This window comes from Chaetura pelagica, unplaced genomic scaffold (genome assembly GCF_000747805.2).
Source record: "Chaetura pelagica isolate M959 unplaced genomic scaffold, ChaPel_1.0 scaffold76, whole genome shotgun sequence".
Lineage (NCBI taxonomy): Eukaryota > Metazoa > Chordata > Aves > Apodiformes > Apodidae > Chaetura > Chaetura pelagica.
In genome coordinates, this window is record NW_009970723.1 from 5,115,667 (window position 1) to 5,136,843 (window position 21,177).

A 21,177-nucleotide genomic window follows, 5' to 3' on the forward strand; every position below is an offset into this window, starting at 1 on the left:
GGCTATATGAATCTGGGGCTCATAGGGAGACCCTGCAGGAGTGAAGACAGAGGCAAAGAAGGCATTCAGCACCTCTGCCTTCTTTATATCCTCTGTCACCAGGGCTCCCACCTCATTCCTCAATGGGCCAATATTGCCTCTATTGCTAGTTTTGCTAGCTATGTACTTGAAAAAGCCCTTTCTATTATCCTTAACCTGACTTGCAAGGTTAAGTTCCAAGGAGGCCTTAGCTTTCCTAATTGCCTCCCTACATCCTCTGACAACAGTCCTATATTCCTCCCAAGTGACCAGCCCCTCCTTCCATGATCTATAGATTTTCCTTTTCCACTTAAGTTTGCCCAGTAGTTCCTTCTTTAACCATGCAGGTCTCCTAGCACCCTTACTAGATTTCCTAACCATTGGGACACTCTGATCCTGTGCTTGCAAGAAGTGGTCCTTGAATGTTGACCAGCTATCTTGAGCTCCTTTATTTTCTAGCACCCTGTCCCATGGGATTTCCCTTAATAGATGATTGAGGAGACCAAAGTTTGCCCTGTGGAAGTCCAGGGTTCTGGTCCTGCTGGGTATTTTGTTCCTTCCACACAGGATATGTACTCATATAAAATCTGTTTTGTTGTGATTACATCAGCTCAGTTAAGATTTTATTAGCATTTAAATTCTATCACCATGCCTTACAAATTAGGTAGTTAATATTGTACAAACAAGGCAAACAAATAATTATCTTACTGTATTGCTTAATAATCTACCTGGTCTTCTGACATTTTTCAAAAAGAATTTTCAGCTTCAGTACAATACATTTTTTTTCTACTATGTTCTTGTTTGTTACACAGTTGTCAGGCTTTTCACTCTCAGTCTATCCTTCTTTCTCTCTTTCTTTACCTTTCTTCTTTTAGATTCTGTAGTATTGCTACATTAAAAGAGAAAGCAAGGAGACTTGCTATTAAGGGGAAGAAATTCAAAGTAGAGTGAAAAGTCATAGCAGTACTGTGAATAATTAGAATGCAATGATTCTTTGAAATATAAATATGTGTAATTTTGTAGGAGTGTAAAATGGTTTGGTTTTTTTGTCCCTTGTTTTTTCTTTCTGGGTTTCAGTGTTTAGGAGTAAGGTAGGACAGGTAACAGCTTCTGTTGTTCAAATTTAAAAAAATGGAAGAGAATATTTCAGATTATCCCATATTTTGTTTTATTTTTATTTTTCTATTATAACCACTTATTTATTTGTTTATTTGTTTTATCTAAATGTTGCATTTTAAAATGCTTTTAAATTCCCTCTTTCAGAGGTTTACCTTTTCTGAATTCACAGCTCAGCAAATCTGCAGGAATTCAAAACTGTTTCTCTACCACCACATTTGTTTTTATTATGTATGTCTTCAAAAAGAGGTTATTCTAAACATTACAGATTTACCTATGGATAAGAAATCATGAGTTATAATATTATCTTTTCCAATCCTTTCAGTTCTCAGTTTTCTCAGTCTAGCCTTCTCTTTGACTCAAAGATTCTTCCAAGTTTAGTCCACATTGAAACTTGTTCTGGTTCTTCTACTCCAGAACACTTTACCTATCTCTATTTTTTCCTGTATTTTCTTTATTTTAGAAATTCTCTATTCAGTCAAATCATATATTTGCTCTTCTTACAGCACTGCTTTTCTTTAGGTTCCACTGTAAAATCATTAAAATAAGAAGCTTTTAAAGGCCTTTCAATAGCCCTTGGAAAAGGTCCTATGTATATATTTTGGGGGAAAACCTCCCAAAATCTGCATGGAGTGTTTAGACCCTATGTAAAAAAAAAAAAGGAAAAAAAAAAAATAAGTCTTGAAGGCTGCTTTCTCTATTCTCTGTTCTAGAGAAGTAAAAGCATGGTCCTTTCTTTGGAAAAGAGAGGAGAAATTGATGAGAATTAAAAGGCCTGTTCTTAGCAAAATCTTAGCAGGTCTTCAAAAACAGCTCAAAGGGGAGTTTTTTTACTGATTTATGTAAATAGAAAGGCAAAGTTGTCAGAAGCCCAATACAAAATATGGAGTAAAGTTCTTAATCCCCACTCCTAGACATATTATTATTATTAAATCAGAGTAGTTAGGTTGGAAGGGATCTTAAATATCATATAGTTCCAACCTCCCTGCATGGGCAGGGACACCTCCCAGTAGACCAGGTTGATCAAAGTCCTGTCCAGCCTGGCCTTGAACACTTCAGGGATGGGGCATTCACAACTTTTCTGGGCAACTTGTTTCAGTGCCTCATGCCCCTCATGGTGAAGAATTTCTTCCTAATATATAATCTAAATCTACAGTCTTTAAGTTTGAAGACATTACTGCTCATCCTGTAGCACTGGTATTAATAAGTTTGCAGAAAATGTTTTGACATTTTGGCATTTTTTTCATTAACACTAATAGCATTAGGTGTAACAAAAGTGTTAGTTTAAAATTCTGGATACAGAACAGAAGTGACAGGTCGTTGATGAAGATGTTGAACAACACCGGTCCCAGTACCGACCCCTGTGGGACTCCACTAGTCACACACCTCCAACCAGATTCTGCCCCATTGACTACAACTCTCTGGCTCCTTCCTTTCAACCAGTTCCTAATCCACCTCACTTCCTGATCACCAAACCCATACCTGATCAACTTATCTACAAGGATGCTGTGGGAGACGGTGTCAAATGCTTTACTGAAATCAAGATAAACCACATCTACCGCTCTACCATCATCTATCCACCTAGTAATTTCCTCATAGAAGGCTATGAGGTTAGTCAAACATGATTTACCCTTGATAAAACCATGCTGACTGCTCTTGATGACCCCCATGTCCTTGATGTGCCTGGAGATAGTGACAAGAACAAGTTGTTCCATCACCTTTCCAGGGATGGAGGTGAGGCTGACCGGTCTATAGTTACCCGGGTCCTCCTTCTTGCCCTTCCTGTAGACTGGAGTGACATTTGCTATCCTCCAGTCCTCAGGCACCTCACCTGTTGCCCATGACTTACTGAAGATGATGGAGAGTGGCCTAGCAATGACCTCCGCCAGCTCCCTCAGCACCCTTGGGTGCATTCCATCTGGACCCATTGATTTATGGATGTCCAGATTACTCAACTGATCCCATATTTGCATTCACGAACAAGCAGAATCCCTTCTGCCAAGTTTTCCAAAGGCCATCCCCTAATTTTCAACTCCTGACTCGTGCATGAAGTCAATCACTAGGGGAATTCTGAAGTTCAAATATATGTTGTTAGGCAGTCAACTGTCTACCATGTCATGTTGTCCCCCCTCCAATAAATATATCCATTGAATGTGTAACATTTTTCTCAAAAATATTTTCTAAGCAGCCAGGTACTAAGCAGTCCTGTCTTCTTAACTTTCATGAATCTCAAAGTAACACCAATTTAAAAAAAAAAAAAAAAGAGAAAAAGCATCTGACTACACAGGAGGAGGAAAGATTCATATTATCTGAATACTAATCTAAAAATTCATTTATATTATTTAAATACTATTACCTAAATTAACCTTCTTAGTTCAGAAATTATTGATAGTTTACGACTAAAAGTACACATCACTACTGATGCTGGTATTTTAATATACTGCTTTTGGAGGTCTGATCTTGAACCTCAAGGACACTGTTCCTACCTCATTACAACTCTATCTGTCTTGCACAGATAGTACAAAATACCAAGTTAAAAGTACAAAACCTCAAACTTAGTTTAAAAGCAGTAAAATCTGTGTTTTCTTCTCATATTAAGAGAAATCACAGTACCTGTAAAAATAAAAGCCAAATGTCTGGAGAACTACCAAGTCCCTGCTGTTGCAAACAATCAGTGGCTAAAGTCATAGAATCAAACTTAGCCTTTCCCATGGTCAAGCAAATAGTACTGCACAATGCCAGCCACTTAGCCACCTTCAAACACTTTTATGGTGTTATGCAAGTTGTATAATGTTAGTAGTCATCATATGGTGAAAAACAGTGTTTGTCAGCAGTTTGAAGTACTCTGACCTTTTGAAGTAGCAAGTTTTAACAGCAGCAAAAATAGCAGCAAATACAATTTTACAATACCCCAATACAATTTTGAAGACAATCAAAACTGAAAAGAGGCACAGTGGCTAGTGTTAAATAGGTTTCATCTTAAAATTTGTTATGCCTCATGAGGACTTGGTTCACTGCATATAAAAAAAATATTCAGTATCCTCTTTAACTGTGAATTTCCCATAATTGTTTCAAGAATTAAAAAAAAACAACAAAAACCCAAAAAGATGTGAACCAAAAAGCTTGAAAAACAGAAGACAACAAAACTATTCCGAATACCTTTTTATGAGTTTCAAACCAATCTGGTTGATTCCACAGATAATATTCACGATTGTCAGCATTGAATTAAGTGCTACTGGTAAAAGAGACTTTCACAGCTAGCGTCTGAATAGTGTAAGCAACAAAAAGCAATAAAGCAAGAACTGAACTGATGCCATATAGTCTGCATTTTTGGACTAATAAAATAGACACAGGGCTCTTAGGGTAGACAGACTAATACAGAAGAATAACCATTACAGACAATGGCTGTCAGTAGAGCAATCACCCTTACTGAATGAGGAAAATTACTCTTAAGACTCAGGGTACAGAACAAGGAAGGAATTCAGTCCATTACAGGTGACGACACAAGTCCTACTAAGTAAGGTCTTTCATACAGTCATAGAATGGGTTAGGTTGGAAGGGACCCTAAAGACCATCTAGTTCCAGTCCCCGCTTGCATGAGCTAGGACACCTCCCACTACACCAGGTTACTCAAAGTTCCATCCAATCTGTCCTTGAACACTCCAAGGGATGGGGCAGCCACAACTTCCCTGGGCAACCTGTACCAGTGCCTCATCACCCTCATAATGAAGAGTTTCTTCCTAATGTGTCAACTAAATCTCCTCTCTTCCACTTTGAAACCGTTTTGCCTTGTCCTCTCACTACATTACCTTGTAAAAAGTTCCTCTGCAGGTTTCCTGCAGGTCCCCTTCAGGTACCTGATGACAGCTGCTCTAAGGTCTCCATGGAGCATTCTGTTTTCTAGGCTGGATAACCCCAGCTCTCTCAGCCTTTCTTCACCAGAGAGGTGCTTCAGCCCTCTGATCATCTTTATGGCCCCACTCTGGACTCCCTCCAACAGCCCCATATCCTTCTTATGTTGGGCACTCCAGATCTGAACACCATACTCCAGGTGGGCTCTCACAAGAGCAGAGCAAGGAGTATCACCTCCCTTGACCTGCTCGCCACACTTCCTTTGATGCAGCCAAGGACACGGTTGGCTTTCTGGGCAGCAAGTGTACATTGCTGGTTCATGACAAGCTTTTCATCAACCATCACCCCAAGTCCTTTTCCTTGGGGCTTTTCTTAATCCATTTTCCATCCAACTTCTAATTGTGCTTAGGGCTGCCCCAACCCATGTGGGTTGGTGACCTTTCACTTGGCCTCACTGAACTTCATGCAGTTGGCACAGGCCCACCTCTAAAGCCTGCCAAGAACCCTCTGGATGGCCTCTCTTCCCTCCAATATGTCAACCACACCACACAGGTCGGTGTCATCAGCAAACCTGCTGAGGATGCACTCAATTCCACTGTCCATGTCACTAATATAGATGTTGAACAGCACCAGTCACAGTACAGACCCCTGAAGAACAGCATTCATCACTCATCTCCATTTGTACATCAAACCATTGACCATTTTCATCAAATAGTCAGATCCCATCTCAAAACAAGTTAACTTTTTCTCCCCTCCATCACCTTCTTACTTTTCTTTCTGGAAAGTGGTTCAAGAATCCCATTCTAATTATTTAAAACTTTCTTGTAACAACAAGATTCATTTTAGACATAGTGTATCTGCACTTCTTTTTGTACAAATGTTGTCCCTTATGTCCAGGTTAAAGATATCCACACCAATACTTATCATACATATTTGATATACACATACTCTTAATTTATTGTTAAAATATTTGGCAATTCAGTGCTTTTCAAACATCTTGGAGTAAAATCTTGGACTCAATGACCAATTCCATGTAGTTAGAATCTCATCAAAGTTTTCCAGTCAAGATCACTAGATACAGATATCTTATTGCAACTGTAAGTATGTAAGTAAAATAAATAAAAGGTATGTAAAAAAAAATAAATTAAATAGGGGTGGATTCTCTTCTTCTTCCTGTCTCTAAATAGCTTCTTCTTATCACTGAAACATGCACTGTGTGTGAGTTCCAAAGATAGAAAGCAAGGAGCAAAAGTGTATTTATACTCTCCATTACTATATAAATCAGAAGGCTGTTGACTTCAACAACTCTGAATTCTTAAGTTCCAAAGGAAAAAAATAAACTTTTTTTTTTTTTTTTTCCTGGATACTTTGCTAAACAGTATTACATAATTTTAAACTACACATGTAGCTATTTCTAAAAAACAAATGAAAATCTAAAAAGCCCTTGCATTGTAGAACATTTAAGTTAAAAGTCCCACTCTGTCCTGTCCTAGCTATCATGCTGAAGCTAACAGGCATGACAAATTTCTCCATTGTATTAGAGCTGGAACATGAGAAAAGTTATAGTTGCTTTAGGCTCTCTTGTCCTTCGACACTCATAATTTTTACAAAACATCAGAGATTGTATTGTTCTAACATTTTTAAAGCTTAGTTTCACCTTAAGATTCATTTCCTTTGCTGCTGAAAACTTAGAGAAGGAAGAGACTATTCATAAAGACATTAAAAAAACCCTTTTAGTGAAATGCAATCTCTAGTTTGAGGAAAGCTAAAGAAAGAACATATTTCTATAAAATGCGAATCTTTTGGTACAAATTAAATTGACATCAGCTCCTTAGAAAGATCTTGCATGTAGAGAAAAATTCTCTAATATCTCAATGGAAAAGGCATCTAAGCAATTAATCTATGAAGAACAATGACTCTATCTGACTGCTAGGACAAAAAGTGAATTCTCTTTGCAGCCAGGAAAAATGGTGGGGTTATTCACAAAGGAACTAAAATACTGGGGTTTTTTCTGTAAATCAGCCTGTCAGTGCAAAACAATAGAGTAGAGCTAAATATTACAAAGGAAGCTCTTCTGGAATAAAAGATTGCAGATATATCACTCTTCTTTCCCAAATGAAGACCCAAAAATGAACAGCAGATCTAGTCTTTCTATAATTACATGATAGCAGAAAACTAATTTAAACAGTACATCAGGAAGCATACTCAGGTATTTCAAAATTTGGACTTATAAGTAAATAAACAAACATGAAAATATAAGCTGGACAATAATGCTCTTATTCTGACTTAGTTAATTTGAAATTTCTGAAGACCTAAAGCAAGTAGTGTAAATAAATAAATGAAGTTTACCTGCCTATGAAGAGATCTAAACTCTGATATTAACACAGAGATGTACATTTCTGTTGAATTAATCCATATTTTACTTTACGTAACATGAATACTTAAAAACATAACTGATAATTCTTGAGGGCCCGGGGCTCTTACCCAAAGAATTTATTAAAATGCCATTTTAATTTTTATATTTTTGGGTATTGTCTATTGGAAAACAAACATTTAGCTAGCTTATTCTTCTAAAATAAATTTTCTATTTTGTTATTTTTTTTTTAAATAAAAATGCTTAATATTCTGTTCTCTCTCCTCAAGAGCAACAAATGGCTGTATAGAGTTTGTAAGTTTAGGAAGGAAAGACAGCCTTTAAAATAATTTATGGCAAGCCATCAAATAATGGTCAGAAGCACTAAGTTTATAAAATGGCCAGAAGTATTTGCTGTAAATTAGGTAATATGTTTTACATGGATTGAAATAGGCCCAGGCCTGGTCTCGTTAAGTTGAAGACAAAACTGCCTTGTTGTCAGTGGAGAAATGTTGTATTCTTTATATCCCTAAAAAAATACTTAAAATACATGAGATCTAAATATGTAAGAAAGTGCTTGTGCTAAGGGATAAATGTATTTAATAATGTGCAGTGCACCAGAGTGACAGTAAAAATTGTAGTACTATAAACATGGAGTTCTGCTCTTGGTTTTGTCAGAAGTACAGGTGTGTGGTGTGATCCGAGATTAGCCACATTATCCAGGGGATGGCAGATAGATCACTGAACCTGTACAAGGTCCATAGTTTTCTGGAATATTATCTAGAGGCCAAGCAAGATAAACCACAGTACCTGAACAGCACCAGGTTACTAGACAAGTGTAACGTACTCCACCATTGCAGAGGGAAGGAATTCAATCCCAAATGACAGCATCAGAACACCAGTGTCTACCTTGGGGAGCCCTATAGATATACATGTCTCGACACATCCACCATCACTTAAAACTTGAAACAGCATTTAGTTACCAAAACAGAAGTGTCCAGTGTTATTTGAGATCACAGGACACACAATATGGCTTCCTGTTGCTAGCCCAAAAAGGTGAAGCTTCATTAAGTCTCACATTATTTCTGCCAGCCTTGTGCACATCTTGGCCAAGGGTATATCAAATGGTGCTGGATGCCTATACATAAGCAACTGAATCACACTACTAGTCAATACCAACAGTAGAGTCCAGAAAAAAAGATTCAAGTCATGCTGATACAGCCATTAACTTAACAGGTTAGGCTCTCTCCTTCATTGACTTCAGGAAGCAGACTTATTAATGTAGAGCGTCCTTAGTTTGAACCAGGACAGACCCAAAAGAGAGAATCTGACAGTCATTTAATTGCTGGTCCAGTGTTAAACCATGATAGACAGGAAACACGTACAGCACATTTCAACACCTAAACCTAAGTACTTTTCTCTTAAACTGAATCCCTTTCCCAATAGAACTCCACAGCCTGCACACTTGCAGGAAAATATACCTCATGTAAATTATCCTGCACAAATCTGATCATCAGGATGTATATTAGCAAATATAGTCAACCTTCCCACATAAAATACCTTTGAGATCCTTGTTTTGCAATGTTACATAATCAGCAAAGCACAGACATTATGATAGCTTATATCTGCCAGCGTCATGACCATCTTTAAATCTGTTTGTGACCATACTAATTGCAAAATCAGATAAAGAGCATAATATCTAGTTATACTTAAGACCCCTACTAATATCCAATTTTATTCAACAAGTAGTAATACTTAAATGAGAGAAGGCATACTAGTAATGCCCGCCTGAGACAATCTCAGGAATCCATACACATCTACATGTATCAGACAGCATTGGTCCATTTCAACTGCACTAAGGATTCCGAATGGAGTGAAAATGTAAATCAGTCCTTAATTTCTCTCTGTCCTTCCTGTATTTTTCATTCTGTAAAGTCAAAGAAATACACCAAATTACCAATCGGTGCATGACATCTATGCTCATAAACAGCTGCTGTCACCTTGGATTTTCAGACATCACTTCCAATCACAAATCGCCTAAACTAAGCCAGCTTCTCTCTGGGCAGAGAATGGATTGAGAACAGCCCTGAAGAAAAGGACTGGGGATGATGGTTGATGAAAAGCACAACATAAGTCAGCAACATGCACTTGCAGCCCAGAAAGCCAACTGTGTCCAGCACTGCATGAAAAATAAACATGGCCAGCAGGTCAAGGGACATGATTCTTCCCTCTCCTCTGCTCTCATGAGACCCCACCTGGGAGTATTGTGTTCAGCTCTGAAGTCCCCGACATAAGAAGGACATGGGACTGTTGGAGCCAATCCAGAGAAGGGCCATGAAGATGATCAGAGAACTGAAGCACCTCTGCGATGAAGAAAGGCCAAGAAAGCTGGGGTTGTTCAGCCTGGAGAAGAGAAGGGTCCAGGGAGGCCTTAAAGCAGCTTTCCAGTACCAGAAGGAGACCTATAGGAAAGCTGCAAAGGGACTTTTTATAAGGGCATGTAGTGATAGGACAAGGAGGAAGTTTGAAACTGAAAGAAGGTAGCTTTAGATGAGATATTAGGAAGAACTTCTTCCCTGTGAAGGTCATGAGACACTGGAACAGAAAGTTGCCCAGAAAGCCAACCATGTCCTGGGCTGTATCAAAGGAAGTGTGGCGAGCAGGTCAAGGGAGGTTTGAGCCAGGATGAAGCCAATTTTCCTTTTACTGATTTTTTTTTTCCTTCAGTAAGCTTTCTTTTAACTAGTAGCAGAGTGTTCCAACTAGACTGATAAAGAGTGGAATGTTTTTCTAACTGCTGGGTCTTCAAGATCACATCTTTGCCCTGATGGCTCAGCCACTACAGGGAGATCTATGAATACTCTGTAGGAGGCTGAATTAGACAGACAGCAAAATTGGCCAGAGATATTCCATTCCATATATCTACGTAAGCTCAGAGGAAGGTCAGAGATCACAGAAGACAACTTCCTTCCTGCTTCTTCTTCCCTTCTCTTCTGTCCATGGCCGGCAGCCAGGGAGGACTCTGTCCATCCATCACCTTCAAACCCCAGGCTCAAGCTCTCCTGACCCTCATCACTCTGTGCTTTCTCCAGCAGCTCCAGGATTTTTGGGGACTTTTTGCAGCTAAGGAGATGCTGTGGGAATTGCTGGGGGTAGATGGAAGCAAGAGGCTTTTGCAGGTATCTGAACACATTTGTGTATAATTGTATATATTTTCTTATATCATTAGTGTTCAATTAAAGCTGTGTAGTTTAGTTTTCAATCCAGCCAAGTCTCTCTGTTCTTCTCTCTCTCCTTCCGTACCTGGATGGAAGGGGGAGGGGATCAAGAGAATTGTTGTCGGACCTGAGTCAAACAGTGACAAGGTGATACTCCCCGCTCTGCTCTTGTGAGAGCCTATCTGGAGTATAGTGTTCAGATCCCGAGTGCCCAACATAAGAAGGATATGGGGCTGTTGGAGGGAGTCCAGAGTGGGGTCATAAAGACGATTAGAGGGCTGAAGCACCTCTCTGGTGAAGAAAGGCTGAGAGAGCTGGGGTTATCCAGCCTAGAAAACAGAATGCTCCATGGAGACCTTAGAGCAGCTGTCATCAGGTACCTGAAGGGGGCCTGCAGGAAACCTGCAGAGGGACTGTTTACAATGTAGCTTGTAGTGAATACACAGGAGTTAATGGGTTAAAACTGGAAGAGGAGAGATTTAGATGACATATTAGGAAGAAATTCTTCACTATGAGGGTGATGAGGCACTGGCACAGGTTGCCCAAGCAAGCTGTGGCTGCCCCATCCCTTGGAGTGTTCAAGGACAGATTGGATGGGGCTCTGAGCAACCTGCTGTAGTGGGAGGTGTCCCTTCCCCTGGCAAGGGGGTTAGAGTTAGATTATCTTTAAGGTCTCTTCCATCACTAACCATTCTATGGTTCTATGATTCTTCAGACTGTTGCCAGTATCAAGGAAAAGTCCATTGAAATTAATTCTTCCACTGCAGTTTACCCATTGTTTTTTGTTGTTTTAGTTTTTTTCATTTCCAATTCTGGAAGTCCCATTACTATGGATTTTAGAACTTGACAAATCTCCAGCAAACATACAATAGTTTTCAATCCTGCACTGGCAGAAAAATAGGCTCTTGATAAGTCTTTCCCATCTCTAATATGTCTGATTCTATGGTTCAACAATGATGATTTTCCTTGGCAGTAGGCAATGGTCTGCAGGACGACAAGCTGAGGGGCGGGGGGAAAAACAAAACAAAACAAAATAAAACCAATCAACCAAACAAAACAAAACATAAAAAAACAAACCTCAAAAAAACCCAGAAAGATGAAAACAAGAGATTAGAAAGAAGCAAGGAAAATAAAATTAAGGATGAAATCAGAAAGAAGGAAGGAAGGTCATGAGGTGAACTCACAGAACAGGAAACCTGAAGAACAAGATTTCAGCTTCTACTTCTATCATACCTAACATGGCAACATAGCAAATCTGATTTCCCCGGTGCCTCATCCTCCCACTATTCGGTTGTTAACACTCAAGAGGTATGAGAGCAGCATGTCTGGCTATTAGTAATGTCTAAGAAAAATCATTAATACCTGGAGCAGCAATAGGCAAACCATTTACTGTATTTCACAGAAATCCACAAATAAAAAAGGAGAAACATAGCTATTGTGATGACAAGGTAATATGAATGTTCGTGGAACAATTTATTTATCAAATAGTACATTCATTCAAAAATAGCACAGGTTTCAATTTTGCATTGTTTAATAATTACAGTATGATCCAAATCCATTTTCATTTTTAAGACTTACATTTGTTTAAATACATATTGAAGCAGACTACTTGTTTTTGTATTTGGGTAACAGAAATTCTCTTATTCCAACTTTAATTCTGAAAGAGAATGTGATACTTCAGTCATCTACTGGCATCCAGAAATCCTACTGACAAGCATTCTCTACCAACTTTTGGTACCTAAATTTGAAAACAAACAAACATAAAAAAAAAAAAACCTCAACTAAAAAACCACCAAGGTTTCATGTGTTAGACATGTTTTTTACCTTTTCTGCTCTGGTACTTGTTTCTTAAACATGTTCACTATATGAATGATTACACAGATGATCAAATTGAAATGCTGTATTTATATTTTATGAAAAAAAAGTGAAACAGTCCTGAGACTAATGATGAAAATACATTCTTGGCTCTTTTACATCACTTCTCTTCTACTGTTCTTGACATGTATTGGAAAAGGCAACAAATACTCTTCAATTACTCCAATTCACATTTGTGCAAGCTAGATTACAAAGATGGATAAGCTATGTGATTGATATAAAGACTCATGGAACGAGACACACAACCTAGATCTTCAGCCCCACAGCACAATGCCTCAGTTACTTATTCACATCACCTCTTTTCCTATGCATTTAAAAATACATGCAACAGAGAAAGACATAATAAAGATCTTTCCAAAGCTGACATTCCATGTATGAGTAATGAAGGACAGGAGTATCAGAATATAGCACTTCATAATCAATAAAGAAAATCGAAACATGTAACACAGGCCTGGGCTGTGAGCGGTGGGGTTTTTTTTCAATCTTTAAAAAAACATAGATGTAATGAGAGGGGAAAAAGAAGCCCCATCTGCCAAGACAAAAGTCCTGCTGTAGAGTTAGCGATGTAATACTATTACTTCTAGTAATAAATAATAGATTTTATTGTGTGGAAAACAGATCCTTTATTTTACTTGCAATTAAATGCATTATTACTATTCTGTACAGCATGTAAGCCCTGACATGTAGGAAAATACAATCTGTCAATTTCTCTGCAAAGACAGTGGGTCAAAGCAATTTCCTAGACGAGCATCACACAACCAACATCTGAGGTAAGAAAGAAAAATATGACTGGAACATCACCTTCAGTGCTGGCCGCTGTACAAAAAGGAAGCAATTTCCTCTTTAGTACACTTCATAAATATCCACTGATACATTTAAAGGAAGTATCTCCCATTTAAAGGGATGCTTGTTTTTATGTTTTCCTATGTACATTGTAAAGAAATTTATAATTTTCCATATCCCTTTCAGCTGGTAATTTTCTGAAAAGGTAAGTCTCCCCCTTGCCAACATTTATTTCACACTTATAAGTGGAAATGTAATTACATATCAGCAAAAATGTACAGGACTAATGAAATAAAACAACTTTCTCTACAAGATCACATGGAAAAAATATTTAAGAACAGATTTTCTGAGGTCACCATTTCTTTTCAAATTATCTATACAAATACAAAAGTTCACTTGTTTCAAAAAAGGCAAAAATGTGTAACAGCATCTTCATGTATTACAGACGTGTCATGTGAATGGGAAAATCTGATGAAGATCAATATAGATTTGTCTTACAGCCATTACTTTGTCCCCTAAAATAATGGCATGTTATGAAGAGTGAGTTACTGAAAAGTGAGAACTGGTGAGTTAATATGACCAGAAGCTCAAAGCAGAGGGTATGAGTTCTAGAGGGACATTCTTTCCTCAAGCTCTGAGCGATATGGTATATAGGCAAAGTCACTGCTATCAAGAGGTAGCATCAGAGAGACAAATCTATTTTAACTCTGGCCCTACAGTTACAGACATTCTTTTAAGATGCAGCCATAAGGAGTTTGTTCCGATCATTTTCTCTATAGTCCAACCGTCTCATTGCACACTGCTATTGCATACAAGGGTCAATCGCGATGTGGTTCATAAGGAATACAAGAGGCAAAATACTTTTCATCCAGTCACAAAACAATTGTCAAATAATAAGCTTTATAAATGTTTTCTCACAGCATCATAAAAACTGCTATTGTTCTACAGAGAGAAAGCATCAAGCGACTTTAATGTTCTACAGAGCTATTGTGGCTCATTGCTTCTGCTGTATATATCCCCTGTCCCAGCAGTTTTAATGCCAGAATTTTAAACCCCTTTCCAATACTGGGTTCAAGCCTCAGCACTTGAGATGGGATTGCACTGAAATCAACAGGGGATAAGTTTCCTCACACCCTGAAACCTTAATATTTAAATTAACAGGATATTTTAAGTATGGGAAAAACACCTAAACAAGCCCATAAATCATACCCCTTAGTACGTCAAAAGGTATGCCAGGATCATTATGATCACAGCTGAAATGCAGGTAACTCCTCAGATGGTATAAACCAGCTGCTAATAAGTAGAGAAATATTGTACCAAGTGTTTTGGTTAATAACTGAAACTCCAAAATACTTTTTTTTTTTTTTTTCTAGTGCTGTAATTTATGTCAATTCAAATTCATCATGGAAATAAGTTGGTACCACTTAATTGCTCTTACTGTACAGCAAAGATGCTTATAATGAATGATAAGCAGGAACATCAATGAACAGTTGCCAGGCAACCAATAAATAAAGGTTCCAGATAGCATGACCTCTCTTTAAAGGATAAAACTCTAATCATAATTATTTTTCAAATTAATTTCAGTGCTAACTAAAACCATGTTTACAGCACTAATCCTGGTCTTTTTCATATAAAATAAAACCAAATCTGTCACTTGACATATAACAGATACCAAACACTCAATCTGTTCCTTCAGGTTATCGTCAATAGTGTAGTTTGAGGATAGTAAACAGTTTAGACAATAAATTGGAATTCAAAAGACAGGAAAGAGGAATCTTACTTTAAGGACCTTCAAAAAACATCAACACGAAGTCCTCCAGTGTTTAACTCCACCAAATGATTATTCGCTGAAGTAGAAGAATGAGGCACACTTCATAATACTGGAAACAAATGCAGTCCGAAATGTTTTAAAATCTGTATAATACCATTCTATCTTTATAAACTCTTACAACTCAGTCTTGCCAAGTGCATAAGCAGAGCAGAGGTGCCTAGAGCAAGCACTGACCTTTTAGATGGATTAAAATAAAACTGACAAAGAGCAGCATAAATCTTAAACCAGTTAAAGAACACAGTATATCCACTCTGCAGAAACAATGAATGGTTATGCAGGAGTTTTACATTATGCCTTCTGAATAATGGAAGTGGGAGAGCTTGGGTGTGTTCAGAGTTTTTTGGTGGGCTAATAAATTGGTGGGCTAGTAAGATCTCATTTCAGAAAACAATAGGAATACATGTTTTGGTAGGTTTATCTTGCACTACATAAGGTAACTACATAAATCTCTTTATTTAACCACTTTACTTATTTTGTTTAGTAGTACTGAGAACCACTATTAGTTGTGTTGCTTAAACAGTAAATAGTCAAAAACTTGCAATAGGAAAGTAAGATGAACTACAACTGTAAACAAGCATGTGTTGCACCTAAGGTCTAACATGTCAATTGCAAATGCCAAAGAACTGGGATCCTCTTCAATAATTTTGTTTCAATTTGAACAAAATACAGACAACAGAGTCCATAAACACAAAATAATCTCCTACTTCAGACTAGAAAATTTATCTACTTTAATTCTGGTAAACAGGAATTATAGTTTCAATTACAGCAGAGACTGTACTCTGCCAACTAGAAGTCTTCACGTGTACTTCTCCATACCAAATGCCAGCCAGTTCATTATACAGCAGGTATTTGCTTTCTGTGACAAAGAAGTGTTCCGTTGCCTGTCAGACACATAACTTTCCAATTATTTTTCTTATCTACATATACCAGCTCATCAGAACCCTTTACAGAAGGTTTTCTATTTATCTGTATTTCCTCCATAATCAAATAGGGAATATTGTATTTTTATTGACTGATATTTTAACCACTAACCACCTCCACTACCTGATTCAGTAACTCCTCTCCATCCTTCTAATAATTTCAGTTAGAACTTCTTGTTCTCACAAAAATCCAATTCATTTAGTTGTTACCTTCTGCAAGAGTGAGATTCATGTATACTGATCGAAACTTAAAACAATGCAGAAGAGGCTGCAGATTCCTTTTAGGACACATGGCACTATTTACACCAAAAATCATCTCAACAGAATCTCCACAGATTTGAGCTTGCATTTTAACAAACCAATTTTAACACTTGCTGTGCTTGCAAACCTGACAACCAAGCCCACTAGTAGAAAATTGTGTAAAGCTATTTTTGGAGGATTTTTTTTCCTCCCAAATGTGTATTCCTTCTCAATTGCCAGCAGAAGAATTAAGGTCCTCTGTTTTTAAGCTTAAAAGAGCCAAAGCCTATGGAAGAAAAGGTCACACAGTACCATTCAGCAGGAGCTGCAGGCTAAGTTTATTAACAATGAAAACCACAGGGTTCTCAACCACTTATTAGCATGAAGAAAACTGATGGATTTGTTTTTGAAGTTTGGTTTCTACTGTATTTTGTACCACAATGTGGAATTTAACTGTCCCACCTCTGAAAATGTGAGGAGAGAAAAGAGTAATTTTAAGATCCCCCCCTAGGGATACAGCTCTACATATTTATCATTAGAAGAAGGAAAATAGAGCGTAATTGGCAGCTTGAGGAAAGATGATAAAGCATGCTTTTCTCTAGTATCTCCCACATCACAGATATAGTCAATGAAACTAGGTGCGATTCTAAAAACACTTCTTTGCTCAATGGGATTTATACAGATACTCAGCTGGTACAGTTGCTCACAGGAGTAAGAGTAGGCAGTATTAGAATCCAGAAGTCAATCTTATTCTAGATTCATGTTGATTCTGTCTTCTGACCAAATTATTATAATTTAAAAAACATTTTTTCCTTAACAAAATTGTAACATTATCTATTTTTATATTTAGTATTTTATAGTAAATTAAATATAAATATACCTATTACTTAAATATATAAAAAACTAATGGATAACAATAGAAGACAAATTCACAGTATAATACCAGCACAAACAGTACAAAATTATTTGTTTTAGTAAAATATATAAATGCATGTATATATCGTTTATATGGAGGATTCTTGTGAAAGACCATATACACGCACTTCCAATAACACACAAAGTTTATCTTTGAGAAAAAAAAAAGGTATTACTACTATAGTGAGGAACCTTGGGAGGGGGGAAGGAGTTGATTGCTCTATCAGTTTTTAGTAACAACTTTTCTTGTGTGTGCTTGTTTCCATTTTACATGCAAAATGTTATTTTAATATTCATTATTACATTTACTATCTCAGTTATGAATTATTTCCCTTTGCTAGTATACATAAATGGTTGAAAAACTCCGCACTGATGGACATACTCTTCACACATAGACTTACTCATTGATGTTACTGTTTTGGACCAATAGCTCAGCACTGAGAAGAGCCAGCTAACAGTGTAGTCCTTAGTTTTTTTCATCATGTCAGACACAATGTCCCGCAAAAATGGCACTGGTAATCAGTAAGCTTGGAAAATTAATGCTAAGATCTTCCTATCCATCAAACTATGTACATCTTAAGCTACACAGCTTTATCACAAAGTTCTCACTGACTCAAGAGTGCACATGTGGCCCTTCAGAGTCCTATATTCCATAATCTGAATCCTACTCACATATGTCTATTATATTAAACACTACCTAAACAAATACTTTTCAGAATTGACAATTTGGTTATCTTTAGAAGCTTGAGGACTTAATCCATATAAATGTTTGGCTAAAAAGAACTTTTATTGAGGGACAACAAAATTCTAAAGAACAGCAATGCTCATACAAGCTTGTAAAAACTTCAGCTTTGTGTTTTTCTCTGAAAAGATAACATTATTAAATACCTTTGAGCTACAGTACTATTTCCTAAAAATTGCTCTGGTTCACAGCCTAACAAACCCACATTGAAACAAAAAAAAAAAAATCTAACACTACTACAAAGATTTTGCTTATAAATCAGGAATGTGATTTAAATGAGACAGGATAGCAAAAGGAAATAAATGATCACTGCAATATATGATGTTCAACAGGCATTAACACTCTTTATTTGGAGACAACAAAGAAGGGGGGAAAAAATCTGCTTTGCAACCATCCTTTGCAACCTGTTCAGTGACATTTCATTCAATTAAACATATACCACTTCTTTCCTGAACTCTATTTTACATATTTATTCTTAATATTATAAGAAGTATTTGTCATATTTTCACAATTTACTATCAAGTACAACCATTTTAGACACTTGTGCTCACACAGAGGCTTGTACAGCACAATACATGCTGTTGCCAACTCCCTTGCCTCAATTTTCCCATGCTTTTAGCCTTTGCAGTTCCAAACAAACAAAACTTGAATTTTCAGCACTATCCAAACGATGCGAGCATGACAGCGGCTGTGTGGGGAAAATACCAGGTCTATTTAGCCCATGACCATGCCACTGACAGTGGTCAAAGACAGTGCCTTAGGGAAAAGTCCTGTATTTTGGGACAGTTCTTAAATAGTAGAGTAATGCCCTGGAACGCTCTCCTGGCTCCTTGCAATATGTGGCTCAAAGACTTAAATATGAAAGGAGACTGGGAGCACTGGCATATGACAACATATTTTGTTTCAGAAGAACAGGAGATGGTATACTTCAACAGGGAGCAATATGTGCCCTCATCTCTCACACACACACTACTTCATTCCACCCAACAGTGTTTCTTGCTCCTCATATTGCCTTTGCCCTAAAAATGTGCTGTTTTCCATATGGAAGAGGTGGCAAAAATGAAAGTGTTTCCCATTCTTTCCTCATAAAACCTCCTTCTGACTGGAGTTGGCCTCCTGTTCATATTCCACTTGACAAAACCAATTTTTTTCTCCTCCCACACTAGCTCCATCTGCCGCCCGTCTCTCCAGCAGAGCCAGATGCCAGCAAAGCAGACTACTGTGGGAGGGTAAAGTTCTGTCGCTGGAATTTCTTCCCTCTACCCTGCAGGGGGCCAGCCTGTGAAGCCTGGAGAGAAGACAGAGAGCAACTTCCTCTCTTCCACGCTGCCTTCCCTTGCTCATCAGTAAAGAAGGCAGCTGAGGACAGGAGCAAAAGAAGGATAACGCTTCAAAGTGCACTCTGAAATTTGCAACCTTTAATATTTGTATCGGAAAAGTCTCACACTTGTACTCCAGAGCATGGTGCACACCACATAAACGTGTAAGACGACACGAGACCTGCCTCAAAACCTTACAATCAAACAGAAGCAGAGATATACATTTGTGATAAGGAATGAAAAAAGAGTGACTAGAATGTAGACGACAGAAAAAAGAACTAGGATTTCTAATCAGAAGATTTCTTAACGATGGAGCAAAAAGGCAATACTTTCTGGAGAGATTCAAGTCAAAAGAAGCTATAGATGTAGGTTAAGCTGAGAAGAGGCTTGTATGTGGTGAGTGAAACTGCCTGTAGGAAGGGAGAGACTAGAATGAAAGCTGACATGGGGAAGAAGTGATTTTTAATACATTTCAGGTGATCTCATACAAGGCAGAGGGAGAAGCAGTACAGGTAAGAAGTTCAGACAAAAAGGAAGACAGTCTGGGGATGGAGGAGCATCTGTGGGAGCAATCTTGCCAGAGACAGTTGCAAGAGTGTCACTGAGTGAAAACAATCAAGTGTGCATATGTGTGAGACAGAGGAAAAGACATAGACTTCAGTTCTCTGAGAAAGAATTGTGCGAACACGAGAGACAAAGGAGACTACAAATAAGAATTTGTGAGGGTGATAAGAGTGCAGCAGGAAGTTTGGAGTGGGCAGGAAAGACACGGATGAAGGAATACAGGGATCTAACAGAAAACCAGAATTATGTACTAGAAAATGAAAAAGCCCATGTAAATTAAAGTGACACGTAACAGGAAAGATTAGGAAGCTGAATAGTCAGGGAAAAGGAAGAGAGAAATACATCACATTGAAACAGATTAAGAAAAAGGGCTCACACCAGGACAAATGAAATGACAGAAGGGGAAAAAAGGAGGAAAGAGTATCTGCAGAGATGATAAAGTCAGTAAAAGACCATTAATTAAAAAAAAAGAATCAAATAGGATACTGGGAAGTATATAGAAGACTTGACTGGAAATGGATGTCCGCTGAATTCTCATTGTCACTGTAAACTCTTAGGATTTGTCCCACATAGGTATCCCCACTCTTTCATCTTCTTTTCCACTTGGAAAAATTCTATTTCCTGGTCCTCCACACCCTCCAACTTTTTGTGCTGTAGTTGCACCTTTATGTCGCCTGTTTCACTGTTTCTAATGGCAACTCTTTTCGCTATGTTTAAATGGGTAAAAGGGTTTGTCTTTTTTTTTTTTTTTTGTTAAATACTCTACACACAAAGAAACCTGCCAAAATCTCAAGCTTCCTTCCTCCTGATCCCAGAACGCTCATTCATTCTTCTCTCAAAAAAAAAATAATAATAAATATATACAGAGCCTGCCCTGAGCTGGGGGTACCCCCGACGCCCCAGCTTTCCTCGGCGCCCGGGCTGAGGAGGGCAGGGCAGGGGAGGCTGGGGCTGCGCTCCCGCCCTCAGCATCCCGCTTTGTGCTGCCGCCGGTAACGGGATCTCCGGCTGAAACGCACCCATCAAGTGGGGGAACTCAGGGAGGGGAGCTAGCTACCGGCTGCTGGAGAGAAAGCCAGCACAGGCGTATGCCTTGGCTGCTAGAAGACATGGCTGGTTGGCTGTTTGATTTTATTGAGGGGATATAAGACGCAGGGAAGGGGGTAGAGGGAGAGGCTCGCACACGCAAACGGCTGATCTTACCTCCACATTGAAATACTGCTCCGCTTTGCACACTGTAGCACATAAAATCCAAAGGAAGGTTTGCAAGAAAAACACCCTGGACTGAGACACGAAATCCAACCGGCTTCCAGTGCTGAATGCGAGTACGATCATAGTGAACTGTGCTTCAGTGGATGGAAGATCTCTCTCGCTCTCTTTCTCTCTCTTTGCCTTAAACACATACACAAACAAACCACCCCCCCCCCTGCC

General features: G+C 38.2%; 1 protein-coding gene across 1 annotated transcript in view; it reads right to left on the reverse strand.

Annotated features, from left to right (window-relative positions):
- Nucleotides 1-21,081, reverse strand: part of MMP16 (matrix metallopeptidase 16 (membrane-inserted)) — a 183,412-nt gene extending 162,331 nt beyond the window's left edge. Inside the window, exon 1 of the mRNA XM_010006416.1 lies at nucleotides 20,950-21,081. Within this exon, the coding sequence (XP_010004718.1) occupies nucleotides 20,950-21,081 (132 nt within the window). The remainder of the gene's footprint in view (nucleotides 1-20,949) is intronic.
- Nucleotides 21,082-21,177: the final 96 nt, after the last annotated feature.